This window comes from Habropoda laboriosa, unplaced genomic scaffold, assembly GCF_001263275.1.
Source record: "Habropoda laboriosa isolate 0110345459 unplaced genomic scaffold, ASM126327v1 scaffold222, whole genome shotgun sequence".
NCBI lineage: Eukaryota > Metazoa > Arthropoda > Insecta > Hymenoptera > Apidae > Habropoda > Habropoda laboriosa.
Window position 1 is genome coordinate 18,921 of NW_017100319.1, and position 19,447 is coordinate 38,367.

Here is a 19,447-nt window from a genome sequence, read left to right on the forward strand (position 1 = left end):
AATAAAGAAATTTGAAATATTCGTCGTCGTAAGCATTAAAATATTTAAAATATTCAATTAAAAAACAATTATAAGTTTTTACATATCTTGATTAGAGAGTATTAATCATATCTGTATGTGTATGCTGGATTGATATTTGAAGAATTCTTGTATTAACATGAAACTAACAAAAAAAATATAAAAAGCATTTTTAAATTAGTAATGTAATGTTATATTTATTACATAGATTAGATGTTTCATATGTTCCATTAAGATATATGCAATTGTTATGAATGTCAGAATGTTGATTTTTTCTTTTTATACTTTATTGCACAATTCTAATGAGGAAATGAAATAAAATTAAAGATAGCACGGCACTGTCGGTGCCGTGTTATTATTGCGCGCGCAGCATCGCCTGTTCGCCTGAACTCGTTGGCTCTGACGGCCTGTCAGGAACCGGATATTTTGTAAACAACCGAGCAAAGGGTTAATTAATTTTGCCCACTTTTTTCTACTTCCTGCGTTTCCCTACCATTTGCTTTATCAAGAATACTTGTGCAGTTGTCATGGACTACTTTAAGCTATGGATTGTCCATAAACCAGAAAACCGGTAATAAAATATTGTTTTCCTTTGATAATGTTTACAATAAACCAATAATTCTTAGTTAAAGTATATAAGTAGATCCAAATAGGTTTTGAAAAACCACATAATTACTTACTATTTATCGTGTGACAACATCCTAAAACTCTGATTCGTAAAATGGGAGATAAGAAGAATGGTTATTAAAACTTTCAATTCAACATGGTAATTTATCTATTAAAATCGTTAGTCACGTGATGTTCGAGGTGTAGGCAACATGCGTCGAAGGTTTCTTCCGGTTTTCCGAATAGTAATTAACTTTTTTTAAGTATAAATAGATTTAAATTTCGGTACACTTCGTTGTATCATTCGATATATTTATAAATATTTGACAGTACACTAGTTGATGGAGTTTATTTCACAAAAATTATGAAAATTCATACGTAGTTATATCCTAACCCTAATTACCTGATAATTTGTTTAATTAAAATATAGAATTTCTTAGGTCAAATTAAATTATTAAATTACAATATTAGTTACGAACCACTATTATTAATTATTCAATATTCTAAAACTTATCGAATTTTTGTCTTTTACTGTGATTCCGTAATGTTAATTGCAATCATATAGTCCATGCATAATATGCGACAATATTACGAAAACATTTATAGCAAATCTTGTGTTCTGAAATATACATTGATCACATAGTTAAATATTTTTTGTACACTTTTATTATGATAAATAATTGTGTAAAAATAAACGAATATGTGATAATACTGTAATGTACTGAACTTAAATTCAGCGGCAATAATCTATCCTTAATACGACGCTAGTGAATTTTATAGTTGTGTCTCGGCAAGAGATATCTCATTGATTCTTGCCGAAACCCTAGAACTAACACAAACGAAGAACGGTACTGGCCTATGTGAAATGGCGTGCAATCTGTACGATGCGGAATGGCGTTTCACGTACGTAACTACTGCTGCGCGTTTGTGTTAGTTCCAAAGTTTTGGCAAGAATCGACGAGACTCAGTGTATATATATTATTCATAGCTTATAGAACTAACCTATATAATTTATTATCAATTGAAGTTATACATATATGTATTTGTAAAACATATATTATTTCGATTTTAATATGTAATTTATATATGATTATAAGTATGTACGTGAGTTGATAGTGTTGCTTTTGTTAAATGACAATTGTTGACGTGGACACGTGGATGGTGTTTGCATTATATAAAGGAAATTTCGATTAATATGTGTTTTTAATTAACGTAAGGAACTTTTCGTTAAAATGGTACGTGGTAAAAGGCCAGTTCGCGGTGGAAAAAGAAAATTCCACCAACATAATTCTCGACCGAAGCCAAAGAAAGGTAAATTTAACCTAAAAGAGGCTTCATATGTCAAGGATCGCGAAATTAAAAATAAAGAAATTGAGAAACGTAGGAAAATGTTGGAAGAGGAAAAATTACAGCGACAAGAATTAGAAAGTGATAGTTCTGGTGATGAACGCGAGAATCCAATGCAAAATTTGTTATCCACGTTTTCAAACACGAATAACCTACAAGTGACTGCTATCGAATCTAACTCAGAAAGTGATACTTTCAGTGATAAAGATGATATTGAGGAAAATAACGACGTCAGTGACAATGTAACAGTACACTTGGACAATATCGGTGAAGAGGCAGATATTATAGAAGATAATGTATTCATTAAAGTGAAAGATGTTAGCGAAGAAGATCCTGAAACTGCTCAAGAAGATGCTGGATATTTAAATGATCCATTTTCTATTCATCTTCGTAATGATTTAAGTGATAAACTTTATGAAGCAGTTTCTTCTATTCCACAGACTGCAGAAACACAGAAAATAACATGGCGTGTTCTAGGAAATCTTACATGCCAAATTCCAAAACCCTTGGAAGATGCAAATGATGCAATGAAAAAATCAAACACTTCTCTTTTTGAAAATAAGCAGTTTGCAAAATGTGGTACCATTCCTTCTTTAATTGATACAATAAATTGGAACAAATTATATGTAAAATCTCAAATTCAGGGTAATATCACAGAAGCAAATTATTTAAATATAAAAGATAATACGGGTACAAATCCAACTTCTCTAACTTCTTTGCAAAGAGAGTTATTTTCAATAATAAATAATTATCAAGATTTATATTATCCTGAGAGGACATTTGCTAATGCTGATCAAATAAGATTCATATATTGTCTACATGCAATTAATCATGTATTAAAAACACGAACAAAAATACTACACCACAATGCAAAAATGGCAAAATGTACAAATATGGCAGAAATTCCAGATGAATATAGGGATCAGGGACTAATGAGACCAAAAATTTTAATAGTAGTTCCTTTTAGGCATTCATGTTTAAAAATTGTCGAATTATTAATATCTATTTTAATTGGAGAAGACAAAGGTGGCTCTGTAATGAACAAGAAAAGATTCATGGAAGATTTTAGTGGCAATGAATTAGCATTACCAAAAAGAAATCCAAAACCTGAAGATTATGAGTTGACCTTTGCAGGAAATACAGATGATACATTTAAAATAGGAATTGCTGTTACAAAGAAGACATTAAAATTATATTCAGAGTTTTATTCCTCAGATATAATAATCACATCTCTGTTAGGTTTAAGAATGTTAGTAGGTGCAGAAGGTGAAGCAGACAGAGACTATGATTTCTTAGCGTCTATAGAATTATTAATCCTTGACCAAGCAGAATTATTTTTAATGCAAAACTGGGACCACATGGTTCACGTTTTAAATCATTTACATTTGCAACCAAAAGATTTTCATGGCACAGATTTTTCTAGAGTAAGAAGTTGGTGCGTGAATGGGTGGACTAAATACTATAGACAGACATTGATATTTTCAAGCATTCATGTACCTGAAATTTATGGAATATTTAATAAGAAATGTTACAATTATGCGGGAAAAGTTAAAATAATAAATCCTATTTCTTCTGGTTCTATTTGTCAAGTAGTTGTCCAAGTTCCACAAGTGTTTCATAGATTTGAAATTTCAAATTATTCCCAAGCCTTGGAATATAGAATGGAATTCTTCATAACAAAAATACTTCCTCAGTACAAAGATAGAATTATGAATCATACGTTAATATTCATTCCGTCTTACTTTGATTTCGTGAAATTGCGAAATTATTTCAAAAAAGAAGAATACAGTTTTGTACAAATATGCGAATATTCTAAAGATGCAAAAATAGCAAGAGCAAGAGACATGTTCTTTCACAGTGATGCACACTTTCTCTTATATTCGGAACGATTTCATTTTTTCCGTAGAATAAGGGTAAAAGGTATACGACACATTATATTTTACGCACCGCCGATTTTTCCTCACTTGTACACCGAAATGTGTAATGTAATGCAAGAAGCTAATCAGAATCGACGAGCGGGCTCTGAAAGCAACATGACAGTTACCGTTTTATATTGTAAATACGACGTTATGCAACTTTCTGCAATTGTGGGTACCGAAAGAGCGACTAAAATGCTTGGATCAGAGAAATCTGTCCATATGCTTATGACTGGTGAACAATAAGAAAGAGAAAAAGCATGTGAATGATTTTATACAATTGTATCAAACGATATTATATGTATAATATAATACAACGTTAGGTGTATATTACTATTGCGAAAAGATGTGAAAAGCTAATACTAAATCCTGTGGTTTATATTGTTAATAATGAAAAACATTTTTACCTTCATTTTTTAGTCGTTTAATTTATTTCTCGATATACACTTGAAAAATTAATGGAAAGAGATACAATTTTCGTTACTCCAAACGATTTTATTCACGGTAATCGTCTGTCTGTCTCTTCGTTTCAATCGTATAATTTTGCAGTGTCAAAATTAATCCTTATCGCATGTTGTCAAATCAATTATCGCGATTTACATAAATAATAGAAATATTATCTCATTTGAAAAGTATTCCTGGAACATTTCTGTCAATGTTAACTAGATTGGTACATTAATGCTATAAAACAAATCTAAAGGTGTTGACTGTAACAATCGCTTCTTCCTCTTTTAATCTTCCTTTCTTTTTTTCTCTCTTACTCTTCTAGGAAGTCTGATTAATCTTAGAATGTATTTTGGTAGATGTCTCTTTCGTCTCTATACTCGCATTAGTTTGTTGCAAATCCTCGGACATTGTTAGCGGCGACGCACTCGAGGATGTATCAGCACTTTCCGTTGAAATAGTTATCAGATTATTCTCTTGTTGTTCGGCAGTTACGATCTCCTGTGTAGGACTTTGTTCATCTGTCGCGGTCACCAATTTTGTCGTCTTTTTTGCCTGCGTTTCTAAAAAAGAGAAAGTAACGTTGAATTTTTTCAATTTCAATTGGTATTTCTTATCGTGGCGAGAATTTTAAACAGCTTGTTAATCATAAAATCGGTTTAAAAAAAAAAAAAAAAAGAAAGAAAGACAGAAGTGTATCACGTTGTCCCGATGATTGAAATCCTACTTTTACCATTCACACTGAAGGGAGTGGTGAAAGAATTTTGTAACTTTGAGTTGGCACATTCCGACTTGGGTCTCGGCCTTACGATGGGTACATCCTTAGGGTCCCACAAGAAGGTATAGTACAAGGACAGCAAGATAGCTACCATGCTAACAAATATAACGTAAGCCACTACCGTCAGTACCCGTATTAATTTTTGCTTGTGCTTCGGTTCGTACAGTTTATCTTTCCTCTCGTCGTCGGCGAGTCGAATTTCATTGCCTGTCGGCTTATGTTCGCGATTTCCCAGCGTACGACTAATGCTTGCCATCACGTTCTGAGCGCTCATTTTGCGCGGTAACTGCATTGCATCGATGTTTGCGTCTCGAAGGAAATCACATTTATTCAAGACTCGATTTACGAGAGTATCGTCGAAGAGAAATTTATACCGGAATTTCTAGCAAGAAACCATGGTAGAAACGACGAATTTTCATCTCGAACAAAGATCATAATTGTAACCACGATGCCTCGTTGATGGAAGGTTTTAGGAAAAACATCCAGGAAAACATTGTTCCCTTCCTTGGAATCTCACGTACATATTTAGAACCTCGTCGTCGATTGCTTATATTTATCAACGACCAGTAAACTTTGTGTGTTTATTACTGCAAGCGTTGTGGCTGAAACGTTGTAGCTACCGTGTTAAACATCCTTACGTCGGATATTTTTACCCTAGCCAATTTTCACATCTTTGATCGAAAGTATTCTCACCGATTAATCACCAGTGTGAATTTTCATGTAATCCGTACGTTAGAAGTACGCGTTTCAATTCACTTTGACCAGTTCTCGAATTTTCCCCTTTCGAATAGAAACGAGCCTTGTCTAGCCGGTAGGGCGTTTCCACCGCACGGATAGAATACCGAAAACAGAGATGGGGGAACCTTAACGAGAAGGACAAGAGTTTTCAAGGACGCGATGCGCAAGGGGTTTCTCTCACGACCCTGCTCCCAACTATTCTCCCTTCGGACAGACCACAGGACAGATCAACGTTTTCCACCGATGCAGCTGTTAAAAAAACACACCTGTCCAGTGATACCAACGAGCATTCACTGCGCAAGTCTGAGAACCTTGACTTATTTTACTTAGATTCGCGTGCTTCGAGAGGGCTGCTCAACTTGACGGGATTCATCGTGACAAATGTCCTTAAACTGCTGTACATACACATATGTATATCTGATAGTCTTCTTATTTTATTTAGCAAAGCTTAACCGTATCGTCTACGGAATTTTTTCCGATATCTTCCTCAATTTCGTTTCGATTTCAAGGCTCGGCATAGAAGAAAGGTGTTAGATAATAGGTACACATGTGCGAAAATGATTTCGGATAATGGATAAAAATCGTCGGAATTTCAAACTCAAGTGCTTCCGTAGAAGTGACAGAGGAACGTTTAAAAATGTTGCGCAAGCATTTTACGTAAGTTCGAACTTTGTAATGCTTCGAACTTAATAATTGTACGTGTCAGGCTAAACAGGATTCGTCGATATTGCATAAATTTCGGTTTCTGTATCGGACTGAAGTAAGAGAAGATCGCGAGTACGGGGAATAGAAGTTATTTTACGTATAAGAAACTGACAAACTTTAGTTCGTTTCGAGGGTAAAGTGACTTTGACGATGTTCCAGTTTTACAAAGAAGGCGCGCCTTTATTTTAATAGCATTTAAGATGTCGTTCTTCCATCATTTCTCGGACAAACATAGTATTACGATCGCTAATCATTATCGAGTGGAATGGAATATTTCGCACATTCAAAGCTACAACTCGATGGAATTGCAACGAAAGATCAAGAAAGATACTAAAACGATTTTTCGTAGACATTGGTAAAATCTGTGTAACGGTGCAACATTAAAGAAGCCATAATGGATCCGACCTGACCTTGTTTTAGCTAATACGCGGGCAATACGGATAATCATCGCAGACCAATCCATCGACTATCCTTTTTCTATGGTTTTAATCATATAGATCGATCGCAGAAGAAGCATATCACCTGCTTCCGGATATTACACCAATATCGCCCATTAAAAACACTAACTTAAGATTCAAGAATTACAGAGAAATTGTATGAAGTTTCTCTACCTTTGAACTTTAGCGCAAAGTTCGCCAATTCCGTAGGTGATTCGTTTGATCGATCAGGATGTTGCGGACGATCGGCAAGTTCGAAATTATGTTGAGAATGTAACGTGGTTGATTGATCATTTAAGTGGACCTCTTGTTCAACGTCCTTTCTGTTTCTTTGCGTTTCAACATTTTCTCTGCTTCTTCTCAGTCCCGTCGTCTTTACACTTTTTTTATTCCACGTTTCTGTTTTCGCCTTGGAACCAGTGAACACGATCTTTTTATATTTCTCTCGATTAGTAGCCGTGTCTTGTGTGAAATTACGGCTCGATTCAAATACGCTTTCAGGCGACGCCGGGTGCATAGAATTCTTTCTGGTACTCGTTAAACGATTATTATTCGTTTCATCTCCAGAAATAGTCGAAGAGTTCAATGTTAAGGTTGTACTATTATTATCGAACGTACGATTCAGAATTTCCGAGGATCGTCTTACAGCTTTTTCGTTTGTTTCGTCCGTCGAGTTTGACATTTCTCTTTCAGCGAATAACGAAGTGCGATTAAAAAACTTTGAAGCTCTCCGACTTTTCGACGTGATGTACTCGTCGTAATATTTTGAATCGTTGACTCTATTTTGCAGAAACTCTACCAAAGAGTGTCTCAATAGAAACATAGATTCGTCCATCTTTTCACGTTTCTTCGCGGAATCGTAATTATCGGCAAGATTATCCTTGTCAGCAGTACGACCAGAGAGCATTTGGGGCTTGTACAATTCATTTTCCGCATACGGCGGATCGCCTGATAAGCGTTCCATTTCTGGTTCGGCCAACAAGTGAACCGGTCTTCGTAAAAGTCTGGGATTAGGTGGTTCCCAAAGAAATAAGTAATACCCACTCAAAACTATGGCTACGAAACTTACAGAGAACATATAAGCCATCACAGTGATTAAACGTACTATCTTTTTCGACCTTCCAGTTTCATAGATATCGTCTTTTTTCGATGTTTCACCACCACCAGCTCCTTCCTGAGGAGTTTCTTCGCTGTTTCCCTCCTTGCTCATTCTGATTCGATTTTCTTTTCGACGAACGTTTCAAAATTATATTTCAGTTCTTTCTAACTGCTCTCCCATCGTCTCTTTTAATCTTCCTTGCCTCTGCTCTCATCTTTGTCAAAACTCTTCTCCCGCGTCGTTGTCATCTTGGAAAGATATTCGTTTACATTTCACAGAGATGTTGCGAACGAAAGCTTCACCAAATATCTTCACGCGTATAATCGAACGAAAGAACGGTCTCCTTGATGCTTTGTATTTTTCTCTAGGTTTTCAGTGCGTACGATTTTGTGTTTGTGTCAGGTGAAAATAGGGAATATGGTAGAGGATAGATCGTAGGACGCGCCTCGGTGGTGAAAGCGCGTAAGACTGCAGTTCTCAACAAACGTTCGTAGAAATGCTTGTTCCTTCAGCACGTGTAGAAGCGCGCGCAAGCGTTCTTAAGCAGTTACGTATCGTATACGAGATTATTTTTCACCCGCAATCTATTAGTCGGTTGTTCGACATTTCGATACGATTCGGAGATTTATTCAAATTCGTTCAACTTTGTATTCGATTCAAATTTCCAAATATCGTTCACGCGGAGTTGCTTCCAAACGTTAGATTCCGTACGAATTGAGGAATTTCCGAAGAGTTCAGCATCGTCTTGCTTCTCTTCGGCATCTTCGCCCTTCTTTTCTTCCGACGATTTCGATTTCTTGTCCGTCCATGTGTACAGCAACTCCTCGTTTTCTTCCGTTTTTTCATCGCGTAAAATGTCTTCGCTGTATTGCGAAGACGACTGTTTCATTTTGTTACAACCGCATATTTCCAGAGAAGTATCAACGGCGATAGAATTCTTCTCAAGCTGATCGTTCACGGAAGTTGTTCTGTCGCAATTATCGTTTCGGTGTTGCCTCGCGATATTCTAAAAACATTTCAAAAAGTTTCATCGTTGGGTAATTATTTTTACATCGAAGTAATAATTACTATACCTCTGAATGTGATTGTTGACGTGATTCTCGATACTGTGAATTTTCGTCGACTCTAGGATTCGACACGTACGACAAATTCGGGACACTCTGTTGGTTGCTCAAAATTGTAAAAATTTGCGTTAACAAATCGTTCGCTCCTTCGGAAGAAGGTATGGGGATTGAAGTTTGAACTGTTTGTCGAGCAATCAACGAATTTAGAGCCGGCATCAACGCAGGAGCGTAAAGTAACACTGCCAATCTGTCGAACGAAAGAAATTGTATGTTTACAAAGTGAATAAAAAATTTCACTTGCTACTTTACCGTTTATTCTACACCATACCTCAATAATTGAATGGTCAAACCATTAGGGTCTAACATAGGATTCCAAGTAGGGGATTGCACCATAGGAGTGTAAGCTGTATGAACGTTGCTTCGTGGCGTTGGAATTCTCTTGTGAACATCTTTCTTTGGTTTCTGAATCGTTCGTGTAAAATACCTCGGCAAATCGTCTGTGCAATTACTTCTTTCACGAGGTACACATTTCTTCGAACGATTGTTCCAATGGTTGTTATTACCCTCAGATGTTCGAATACAAGGGAAATATTCTTTTCGAGGCGTGTTGGTATTTTCGAAAAAATTCGTTCTCGTAAATATACATTTTCCTTCGAAATCGGTATTGAGGTGTGGACGATGGCTCGGTGGCTGCTCAAGTTCGGACTTTTGCTCGGAAATATCGTTATTCAATTTTGGTCTCGTTATCGGTCGAAATTCTGGTGTATTTACAGTGGAATTGGTTTGCATATGATCTTCCTGTTTAACATCAAAGTCGGTATAGCACGTTGTTTCCGGTTCGTGCTTCTTGTCAAAACTTTGGCATATGTCCATCGACGCCTTTTCATCGCCGACGATAGTTGTCGTAGTTGGGAACCGTTTGTGAAAAATCAAATAAAATTCGTTAATAAGTCTGACAAATTTTCGTCCATCGAAGAAACTATATTTAAAACTCGGTATGCATTACTTTCGAATTAAGTTGACCGTGTCTCGAGAAATTGGTCAATTGAGTTGAGCCTTGCGGAAGAATCACAGCTACGTTGTGCATCGAGCAAACAGCGGTTGAATTGCTAGTTAATGTTCTTGGCCTACACGAATGGCTGCCAGGCTCTTTTATGGGGTAAATATCGTTCTGAGAATTCTAAAAGGACGCATCGGAGATTTCGATAAATATTTCCCAAGACCTTTTACCTCACAAAAGCTGTTCACTTCTGAACAAATACCTGCGAAGGATTTTTCTGTTTCGTCCAATCAGTATCGAGCAACGTTTTCGCGATCAGATCTTTATTTTTTCTCGTAGTATGATGCTTCCTTCTCGATGAAACATGATTAACCTGTTCCTGATTCTTTCTGTACTGATTTCTCGGAGAAGTTCCAAAAATATGTTCGTATTTCACGAAAGAACTTTGCTTCCTATTTACGTCTGTTTGTGACTTTAAAAGGGGAAAGTTCGGTACGTGTGTATTATAAGAGATGTTGAAACTAAAAAGACCTTTAACAGTACATTCTTAAAATACCGTTTGATGCACGGCACCAAAGTTGCGCGTCATTACAGGGATCAACATTTTCGTTCTCGTCAATTCTCTCTCCATAGCCAAGTACCTTTCTTCCATTTGCCTTACGTATTCTAACAAATATCGATTCAGTGCATTTCCATAGTTACTAAAACGTTATTAACAATTTATTGCCCATTTTTATCTCATCTGGTTCGGCAGATTCTTTATACGAACGTTCGAAAATAAAGATTGTTCGGTTGAACACGATCGGTATCGTCGACGAGGATTAAATTTAAATCGAGCATTAGACCGTCGTTTCTTAAAGAAGGAATGTTTGTTAGTTCGGTAAACGGTATTCCACGTCTCTGATTTACACAGAATTGTCGAAAAAATTCATCGCGTCTCCTTTGGTCACGTTCATTGTCCACCGGTTCCAAAAAAATTTGTCGACCAAACATACTTGTTAATTTTACGAGGAAATTTCAATTTCGATGAAAATTATTTTGCGTAAACTTTCATTTAGGTTGTGTTGTCCATCGTTTGTTTCTTTCTCGCTCTTTCCCCCTTCCTCTCCGTTCGTCCAGGGCGAAATAAAGTAGGAAGATGTTCAACTTAAGAAATTTGAACATCGATTCGAAATCGATTCCCCTTACAATTCAGTCGCTACGAATTACGTCACGTTGTTACAAAATGGATATTTGGATTTTTGTTTATTCGATAAAAATCATTCGAAAGTGTGATAAATAAACGATCTATGTTTGAACACAGCTCTCTGTGTAACATTTAACGGACTGATACTCTATATAAAGATTTATTCCGCGCTTTTAAAATAAAGTTGGACGCTTCCTGTGTATATTTGTTCAGTATCCTCTGATTAATGCCAGCACGCATACGGAAATTTGGTATTCCTGGACCATTAACGACTGTTCTATCATGCTTTATTCTTACAAACTTTTGTTTAACATTGCACTTCCTTTGATTCAACAGTGTATACACTTGTTTCTATTCTTGCATTCGAAAATCAACCAAATATTTATTAAATAAGCGCGCGTTATATTCTCCTCCTTTAAAATAGAAGTATACATAAGTAGATATTTCTATGCAATACTATTTATATGCAATTTTACGTTTATTCGAAATTGACAAATCAAATTTTCTACGTACTTGATTTTTTAAACATACATGCATATCATTTTTGTCGTCTGCTGGCAGAGACATTTGTAATCAGTTATACGTAAATTAAACGATACGTATGTGCACTCTGAATTTAAACAGGCTCGTCGATTCTTACCGAATCTTTAGAACTGACACAAACGCACGTCGGCCGTGGTTCTATGTGAAATAGCGTATGATGCGTGCAGTAGCGAATGGCGTACCACGTACCATGCCATTTCACATAGTATCACCGTTGGCATGTGTTTGTGTTAGTTTTAGGCTTTCGGTAAAGATCGACGAGACTCGGTGATGTACTATGCGCCGTTTTACACGTTAAACAGTTCCAAGTATGTTTTGGTTAGAAAATTTTGTATCGAGTCTAATTGTTAAAGTGTAACTTTCTCGTTTCACCTTATCTTTCGCAAAATGGCTAGTCAGGTATTTCGATAGATCAGGCAGTGTGGGTGTAATAAAAAGAGCCATCCAGCAAATTATTGTTTTATCATGTTCTATTCTTGTCAGTTACGCGACGCAATATAAACATAACCTCTTTTTCTAGACTTTACCCTCGAATCGTATAATTTAACTCATTGTTTATCGAACAAATCGATAGCCTACAACTGCGGTATATTTATCAGAGAGCTGTATTTTTCCAATCACCTCTCAACATGGACGAGGAGGAATCTTTTCAACCTATATTAACTTCTCAAGAAGAAGGCGAGCATTTTCAAAAATTAGATACTATACCTATTGTATCTGTTTCTCTTCTATTTGGTGTAAGTGTCAAATTCTTCGAGATTAAAACATTGACCACTTACTACGTTCGTTTAATATTGTAGGTGTCCTTAGAAATTGTAGGAATTCTATTTCTGTCCGTATGGCCCGAAGAGGAAAATAAATGTGATACTTATTTTATATATTTGTACCTTCATTGTGTTTATTGGCTGATAGTTATGTTAACCGATCATTTGGTAAAGAGGAAGCATTTTAAGCTACGTATTCGAGGATATTTTAACTTCTATCAGGTGACATATCGGAAAATAAGGGCACCTCTTTTTATAGTATCATTATGGACAGTATGTTATTTATTACTAGCTGTGATTTTACATCACACTCATAAAGTTGATTACGAACAGTATTGTCATGCGTCAGAGTGGTTCACTCCTCTAAATTACATATTACTGTTAACTACATTGGAAGTTGTAATTATTGTTCCAGTTTATATATATTACATCAGTAAGTATGAAGAAATATCAAGGTACTTATAATCCACCAAGCTTCAAAGGTATAAATTGTTTTTCATCTTGTAGAAGCAGTTTTGATGTTCAATAGATGGTGTCCACTACCCGATGTTGCTCAAGAGGATTGGTTATCTTCTTTCAATCAAAATTCATATTCGGGTAGCAACGAAGTAGGTTACCATAGTAGGGGAATTAATTTGGAAGAATTACTCGAAAAACAGGCAGATTTGATCAAATATTTGAAAATTTCCAATGCTAAATTGTGCAAAAGAATACTGTTAATGACAACGGCACGTCCCGTCCAAGAAGTGTCCGGAGATGTGTAACTCTCGTGTATCCCTCGTTTGTACTTATATAGTTTTCCTTTTTTATCAGGATACAGTTATGTATTATGTATTATTAAACTATCTTAATTTATTCTTAATCGAATTAAGGCTTCTACTCATCTTAGAATACGAAGATTTAAAATTCTTTCGATATAAATTATCGCACAGATATTTTACGATGTTAATGAACAAAAATGCGTAACAAAGCAAAAAGCTTGAACAAAAATGTATTATGTTTATCGACGAAATTTCATAATAAAAAATACAAAAGCATCGCTGATTATAAGTGAACTTTTTTTAAAACGACGAATATTTCCACGAATAAAAAGATATCCAATTCAATAAAGTACTATATATTTTTTTCAATATACAGTTACTTACAATTCTATTTATATCTAAATACAATTTACAATACTTATCTCCTAATGTTACATAATATATTTGTTTGTATCATACGACGTTGTTATAATTAGCACAGCAGTGATTTTTCAAATGAATATTTAGTATTCAATGATATACTAGAAATATTGCTATTATAAAGTAGTATGACAATACTAAAGTAGTAGTTGTGTATTTGTTCAAATCAATCGAAAGTATTACCGTTATCGTATGGTTGTGCATTACCAAGCAGAAAGAAAGTATATTTTTCGAAGGGAAGTATGTATGTAAATTGATCCGTTGTATCCAAAAGATTTCTAGATGGCAAGAACAGATGAAAAAAAGTCAACGTATACCGAATGTTCGTTCTATTCGTATATATTTTTCTTTTACATATGTATACGTGCATATTTCTATAAATGCCTAATAATACCTATGTATTTCGTAAGGATACAAACCTGACGCAATATGCACGTAGAGACAAGAAATATCGTACTCGTGGTTCGTTGGTCCGTGTTTAACGCGAACCGATTTCATATCTCGTAATGCATAATGAAACAAAATCTCGAACGATGATTTTATTACCGCGCAACTACATCATAAAGCTCTTGTGTGAATAATGCATTATGTGAAAAAAGGAATCTATTTACAGAAATTTCCGCGTATTACGGCAGGCTTACAGTCCTACGCTATCGTATATATATGCTTAAGGTATACATATAAAACTACTTACTTACACGTATGGAACACTCAAATATACAATGCTATAAAACGTAGAAGCTTGTATGTACTTCGTCGAGACATACTACATGTACGTAGTAACGATTTATTTGGAAATGACGATGTTTTATAAACGATAGTGTATTGAAAACAGTGCTACCACCAAAGCTTTTCACTATTCTGGTTAGCACTACGCTTTGTTATTCGTTTTTCAAAAGTTTGTACTACGTTTAGGCCAGCCATTTTTGCTGTGTATGTATTTACATCGGATACATTTGGTCTTTTTAGTTGAAAGACCGGTGAATGTATGCCGAGTTCTTCATTATTGTCGTAAAGAAGAAGTGTTTCAGACTTCGTGATAAACGTAAAAGAAAGAGCTCGGTCATTTTTATCCTTGCATATTCGCGATTCGAACGTTGACGGAAAGTAGGAGAAACTAAAGAGAGAAGCGTAGGAAATTCGTTTCCCATTCAACCGATTTTCTCTAAGGGCGAGCGTCTGTTGGCCAAGAATTTATTTCTATCTTCTGGTTACTTTTAATTACTTTGTATTATAAATGAAAAGAAAAGTAATTCTGAAACGAATATACCTGTTTGTTCGAAAAATACCAGTTTCTTCTACATTCTTCATTGTTCTCTTGCCGTGTCGAATATCCTAGTAATATTTCTCTAGAGCAACGCAACACTTTTCGGCAAATTCCCAATTGGCCGACGTATACTTAACGAAACGATCGGTTCGCATCGCAAAATCACGGTGGTCCCAATCCTACAAACTGTTTTACCCGATCAGAGATGGAATCACGCGTGCGTAGCTCCCACTACGTTTCCGGTCGACGAGAGCTGCTCCTCGGCCTCCATCATCTTTAGCTTCCTCACTACTTGAGCATGTTCCTCTAGTAGCCTCGCGAATTCACCTCTTCTAGTTTCGGCTTCCACTTGCATCTGTTTGATTTTTTCTCTAGGACCACCTGGACTGTCCAGCGGAGTTTGAGACGACGAATTGTGGGAACTGCTTTCGTTCGATAGTCCATCGAAATCTGAGTTCTCGCTCGATATCGAATGAGAGTCGACGTCATCCACGATCAAGCTGCAAATTCAAGGATATATCAACTATAAACTGTAGATTTCTTATCTTCGAAAATGTGAAATAACGTTTCAACAACCGATTCGGTCCGAGTGAAAATGATAAAAAGTTTACTGGTCGACGTCGAATTTGGGTGTCGCGAACCGAGCAGGTTTTACCAATAAGGAGGACATGATTTTCGTAGTTGGTCTCAACTATCGACGTTCTGCCCTGCAGCATTGTAGTGGCAACAATTGTCGCTTGCGTCAATGTTACGTCATTGGTACTGAAGCACGTAGCCTAGGCTATGGATAACGGATTGATTTTACGTAAAATACTCTATTAGAATGTTTCAGTAATATTTCAAGAGGAAACGAAACGAAACGAAACGAACGCGTCCCTTCGTTATTAAAGGGAGAACGTTCGTAAAATCGATGTAACCGAAGAAGGAAGAAAACGAGGTCCTCTTGTTTGCATCGTGGTTTATAACCATAATCGTTCCAACCACTGGATATAGTGGCCTCGGTAGAGATATGAAAATACTTATGCTCTAAGAATCATAAGTTTAGATGATTTCTGATTTAGATGATAGGAGAACGTTGAAAACTGGAGATGCTGACTGATCATCAAGGAAGATTGTGAAAGAAAAGAAAAATCGCGATAGCCCAGGCTGACTTTTCCAGTAAAACGATTACAGGCTTGGAAATAACAGGCTTGGAAGCGCGCGTTTACAAACGCGTGCATGATTTCTAGCAGGATAACTCTCTTCGAAATAAAAGGGATACTCTAAATAGTTGGACTGCTTACCTGAATGCACCGTAAATTTCTCTTCCCGATGCCATCGTCACTGCGATATCAGGCAACGACCCTGGAAGAAAAAGTGCTGTGACGTAAATTCATGAATTCTGATGGAAAGCCTTTTGTTCATTCAGTTCCACGAATCGAACACGTGCACGCGAGAGGCACGCGAGAAGATTTACGATACGATAGTTTCACGGATAACGCAATATGCAGTGACGTTGAATAGTTTTTAAGGACCGTCCTGTTTCCCTCCTCGGCTAACGAGAAGTCCGACGAACCGTTCTATCATGCCTAGTTGCATCCAGTTTCTCTCTTCACCTATGAATATTATTAAACGGCCACTATTTCATCGTAACGACGCAAACATGTTCTTGGGAACCGAGTCGAAATTATTACAACCGCTCGATTGTCCAAACAGACTTAACCGTGCTACACTTCATGCCTGGACCACGCGTCTCTGGCATGGACACGATGCGTGAAAGAAGGCTCGTTTGTTTCAAGAGAATCACCGTTATTCGTGTACGTATGTATTTATACTTATTCCACGAGTTTCGACGAAATTACGGTCGATATTGTTCGAAAATGAAGGCAACTCGAGAGTATATCGTCTGACATTAACATTGACACGCTATCATCTTCGTTTATCATTTATAGGGCCGGGGATCCAGCGGTTTCCAGTGATTTTCTTATGTAAATTGCACCGCTGCTTCGTTTTATTTAACGAGGATCGATTGGCGAGCAAGCGGCCATTGCCCGTGAAAAACGGTTTCTCTTTCGAATACGTTGAATTGCGAAAAAGGACGGTGTAAAAGTAAACGAATAAAAGTATCGTTCGCCGTAATGACGGGCTGTGTTTTGAACGGCGACGATCCTATATGGAAAGTTATACCGTACGTGTGTACATATGTATAGGATGGAAGTGGACCAAGTCGGGTGCGTTTACACGTGCACGTTGCACACGTCATATCGTACGTCATTGACGACGCGAACTTCAATTATACTTTGCTGAATACAGTTTACCCGTTGCTACTAATAGCAGCATTTAACAATTCGACGGGGAAGATGCATTGTTTCACAGCAGATCGCGATTATCGACGACTACCGCGAATCTGCCAGAACGGTGTATCCTGATCGTTCGAAAATAGAATCGCGAACGCAAATCCGAGTAGATTGGAACCTTGGCCCCATAGAACCAACCTCGCGTCTCTTTCGTTGATAAAACGATTATCGAGTATCGAGAGATCTTAAACGATGTACGTTTGATTCGCAGGAGTACTTGGCTGCCTTAGACAATGCGAGCTACACGCGACGAAACATCTACGAACCGTGACACCACTTCTGCGAGCTCCAAGCCAGGAGAAACAAAGAAGGTAAGAAAGTCGTGACAGAGATGAAAGGATCCTCTCGTATTATTGCACCGGATAAACGTCAACGTCGTTTAGAACCAGTTGTAACGTTTCTACTCGACATCCCTGCCTCGATTTCAACCTGAACATTTTCATAACGGCCCCGTCGAAAGCACTTCGCTCTAATTGCATACCTACTATACACCGTGACCGTACGCCTGTAGTACCACCAATTTTCAAACGGTTCGCCTCGCGAGTCCTAAGTGAATACAGACAGCTTTTAATCAGACGAGAGGCCTGAACGAGAGTGCGTCGTTTACCCGTCTGGAAATCGTGTAAGAAAGAGCGTGTCCGCAACCACCCCACGAATGAAAGAAGGGATGAAATTAACGAAAGAGAATATATAGGTAGCGGTTGTATAGGCAGGAGAAAGGTAGAAAATTTCATTTGAAAACCTACCTCTGACCATCTGTGCTTGAAAGTTTCCGCTGTATCAGCGCGACTGTGTGCGGAATCGATTCTTCTGGATCGAACGGAAGTCAAGCAGTCCGCTTGACAAATCTTCCTCTCCGCCTTCTCTACCGATCTGCGAGCGAGGATCGAGTAGATAGATAACGATGAACGTATCCGGGGAGGCGAGAGAGAAAATGACGTTCACTGCTCGAAAGACTCGCGCAGACTGATCAGCTCGGCCTCTATTGCCGCGCGCTACAACCTCAACTGCAGGTTACCGCTCCACCGGAGAAGGGGGATGCAACCGACAAATTTTATTTCATACCACCACCCCCACCTTTGCCTTCTTCTCTCTTCCTTCTCGCTGTTACACCTTACTATTTACCAATCGAATCTCGAAAGGCTAAATACAGTACCGTGTAAAGTGGTAGGTCGGTGATGCTTCTCTATTAAATCATCCACGCCCACCGAATTCGACATTGCCTAATCCACACTTTTCCCGGCGAAAAGATACTCTTCGACGTTGTCGATCGATGAGTAACTCTTGTAAAAATTTATTCTGGTGTGTCTTGTTTTCGATCTGGTGTGTCGATCTATTTTTCAACGGATTACTGGCCTTTATTGTCGTTAAACGATTCCATAGAGTGTCGTCGAGTATTCGTACTGGGACAATTAACAATTGTCTATAATTGTTTTCCTTCGTGACTCTGCTATTCGTTAACGGTGCGCCGAAGCAGGAGCCCGACGCAGGAAAAAGCAATTTGCGATAGAAAATTGAATTATGCGAGGACGGGGTGACAAACTTGCCGAAAGAGAGATTTATTTAATCAACACGTGAATCATTCCTAATGACGTTCGTTCTTCTCTTTCGATATGCATACATATGTGTAACCAACTTTTTAAATTGCAAGTTGGCGGCGATAACGCGCGCGGAACAAGTATTTGGATCGAGAGGAAAAATGTGCGCTCGTGGTGGTCCGAGAGAGGAGAGAAGTATCCGGGTGATAATGGGCGTGGATGTGCGAGGGACGCACGCGAGCGAACTATGCCGGATTTCAGGGTCACCACGAAACGAAGACCATAGAACGTCCTGGGGGAGTACAGTGGTACATTATTTCGGTTGGTCGCTAATTTTGTCGCGGTATGCCATACCGCACAGAGAGCGAGCAGCGCGGTGGTTAACCACTGCCGGCACGGCACGGCACGGCACGGCACGGCACGGCACAGCGTCTCCCCGTTCTTTTCTTTCTCCTCTCTCGCACCCTCCTTTTCTGCCTC

General features: G+C 37.7%; 5 protein-coding genes across 6 annotated transcripts; 2 read left to right on the forward strand and 3 right to left on the reverse strand.

Annotated features, from left to right (window-relative positions):
* Positions 1 to 1,747: 1,747 nt before the first annotated feature.
* On the forward strand, positions 1,748 to 4,145 carry LOC108574164 (digestive organ expansion factor homolog). The gene has a single exon (XM_017936694.1). It carries the CDS (start codon positions 1,857 to 1,859, stop codon positions 4,131 to 4,133), a length of 2,277 nt encoding a protein of 758 aa, XP_017792183.1. The 5' UTR covers positions 1,748 to 1,856; the 3' UTR covers positions 4,134 to 4,145.
* Positions 4,146 to 4,315: 170 nt separating this feature from the next.
* On the reverse strand, positions 4,316 to 8,534 carry LOC108574152. Its single transcript, XM_017936679.1, has 2 exons — positions 7,164 to 8,534; positions 4,316 to 4,894 (listed from the first exon to the last, which is right to left on the reverse strand). Exons 1-2 carry the CDS (start codon positions 8,197 to 8,199, stop codon positions 4,653 to 4,655), a joined length of 1,278 nt encoding a protein of 425 aa, XP_017792168.1. The 5' UTR covers positions 8,200 to 8,534; the 3' UTR covers positions 4,316 to 4,652.
* Positions 8,535 to 8,713: 179 nt separating this feature from the next.
* On the reverse strand, positions 8,714 to 11,145 carry LOC108574113. The gene is made up of 8 exons (XM_017936631.1): positions 10,922 to 11,145; positions 10,709 to 10,853; positions 10,415 to 10,624; positions 10,145 to 10,332; positions 9,797 to 10,104; positions 9,481 to 9,715; positions 9,162 to 9,399; positions 8,714 to 9,094 (listed from the first exon to the last, which is right to left on the reverse strand). Exons 1-8 carry the CDS (start codon positions 11,143 to 11,145, stop codon positions 8,714 to 8,716), a joined length of 1,929 nt encoding a protein of 642 aa, XP_017792120.1.
* A 954-nt stretch (positions 11,146 to 12,099) lies between these two features.
* On the forward strand, positions 12,100 to 13,455 carry LOC108574169 (transmembrane protein 192). 2 transcript variants are annotated; one of them, XM_017936700.1, is made up of 4 exons: positions 12,100 to 12,189; positions 12,402 to 12,618; positions 12,682 to 13,078; positions 13,153 to 13,455. In XM_017936700.1, the coding sequence occupies exons 2-4, from the start codon at positions 12,511 to 12,513 to the stop codon at positions 13,407 to 13,409; spliced, it is 762 nt and encodes a 253-aa protein (XP_017792189.1). In that variant the 5' UTR covers positions 12,100 to 12,189; positions 12,402 to 12,510; the 3' UTR covers positions 13,410 to 13,455. The 2 variants fall into 2 exon arrangements, with proteins under 2 accessions (XP_017792189.1, XP_017792188.1); XM_017936699.1 differs by lacking the exon at positions 12,100 to 12,189 and adding an exon at positions 12,196 to 12,280.
* Positions 13,456 to 13,932: 477 nt separating this feature from the next.
* LOC108574161 lies at positions 13,933 to 18,436 on the reverse strand. The gene is made up of 3 exons (XM_017936688.1): positions 18,176 to 18,436; positions 16,377 to 16,437; positions 13,933 to 15,593 (listed from the first exon to the last, which is right to left on the reverse strand). The coding sequence occupies exons 1-3, from the start codon at positions 18,183 to 18,185 to the stop codon at positions 15,305 to 15,307; spliced, it is 360 nt and encodes a 119-aa protein (XP_017792177.1). The 5' UTR covers positions 18,186 to 18,436; the 3' UTR covers positions 13,933 to 15,304.
* Positions 18,437 to 19,447: the final 1,011 nt, after the last annotated feature.

Excerpts from the sequence above, each read along its gene's own strand:
- LOC108574164 (XM_017936694.1), top strand. The coding sequence starts at position 1,857 with ATGGTACGTGGTAAAAGGCCAGTTCGCGGTGGAAAAAGAAAATTCCAC.
- LOC108574152 (XM_017936679.1), bottom strand. The coding sequence starts at position 8,199 with ATGAGCAAGGAGGGAAACAGCGAAGAAACTCCTCAGGAAGGAGCTGGT. Across the intron at positions 4,895-7,163 it reads CTTTGCGCTAAAGTTCAAAG|AAACGCAGGCAAAAAAGACG; the intron begins GTAGAGAAACTT and ends TCTCTTTTTTAG.
- LOC108574113 (XM_017936631.1), bottom strand. The coding sequence starts at position 11,145 with ATGTTTGGTCGACAAATTTTTTTGGAACCGGTGGACAATGAACGTGAC. Across the intron at positions 10,105-10,144 it reads TCGAAAGTAATGCATACCGA|ACTTATTAACGAATTTTATT; the intron begins GTTTTAAATATA and ends AAAATTTGTCAG. Across the intron at positions 9,716-9,796 it reads TACCGATTTCGAAGGAAAAT|GTAATAACAACCATTGGAAC; the intron begins GTATATTTACGA and ends GAACATCTGAGG.
- LOC108574169 (XM_017936700.1), top strand. The coding sequence starts at position 12,511 with ATGGACGAGGAGGAATCTTTTCAACCTATATTAACTTCTCAAGAAGAA. Across the intron at positions 12,619-12,681 it reads CTGTTTCTCTTCTATTTGGT|GTGTCCTTAGAAATTGTAGG; the intron begins GTAAGTGTCAAA and ends TTAATATTGTAG. Across the intron at positions 13,079-13,152 it reads AGTTTATATATATTACATCA|AAGCAGTTTTGATGTTCAAT; the intron begins GTAAGTATGAAG and ends TTCATCTTGTAG.
- LOC108574161 (XM_017936688.1), bottom strand. Across the intron at positions 15,594-16,376 it reads GAAATTTACGGTGCATTCAG|CTTGATCGTGGATGACGTCG; the intron begins GTAAGCAGTCCA and ends TTGAATTTGCAG.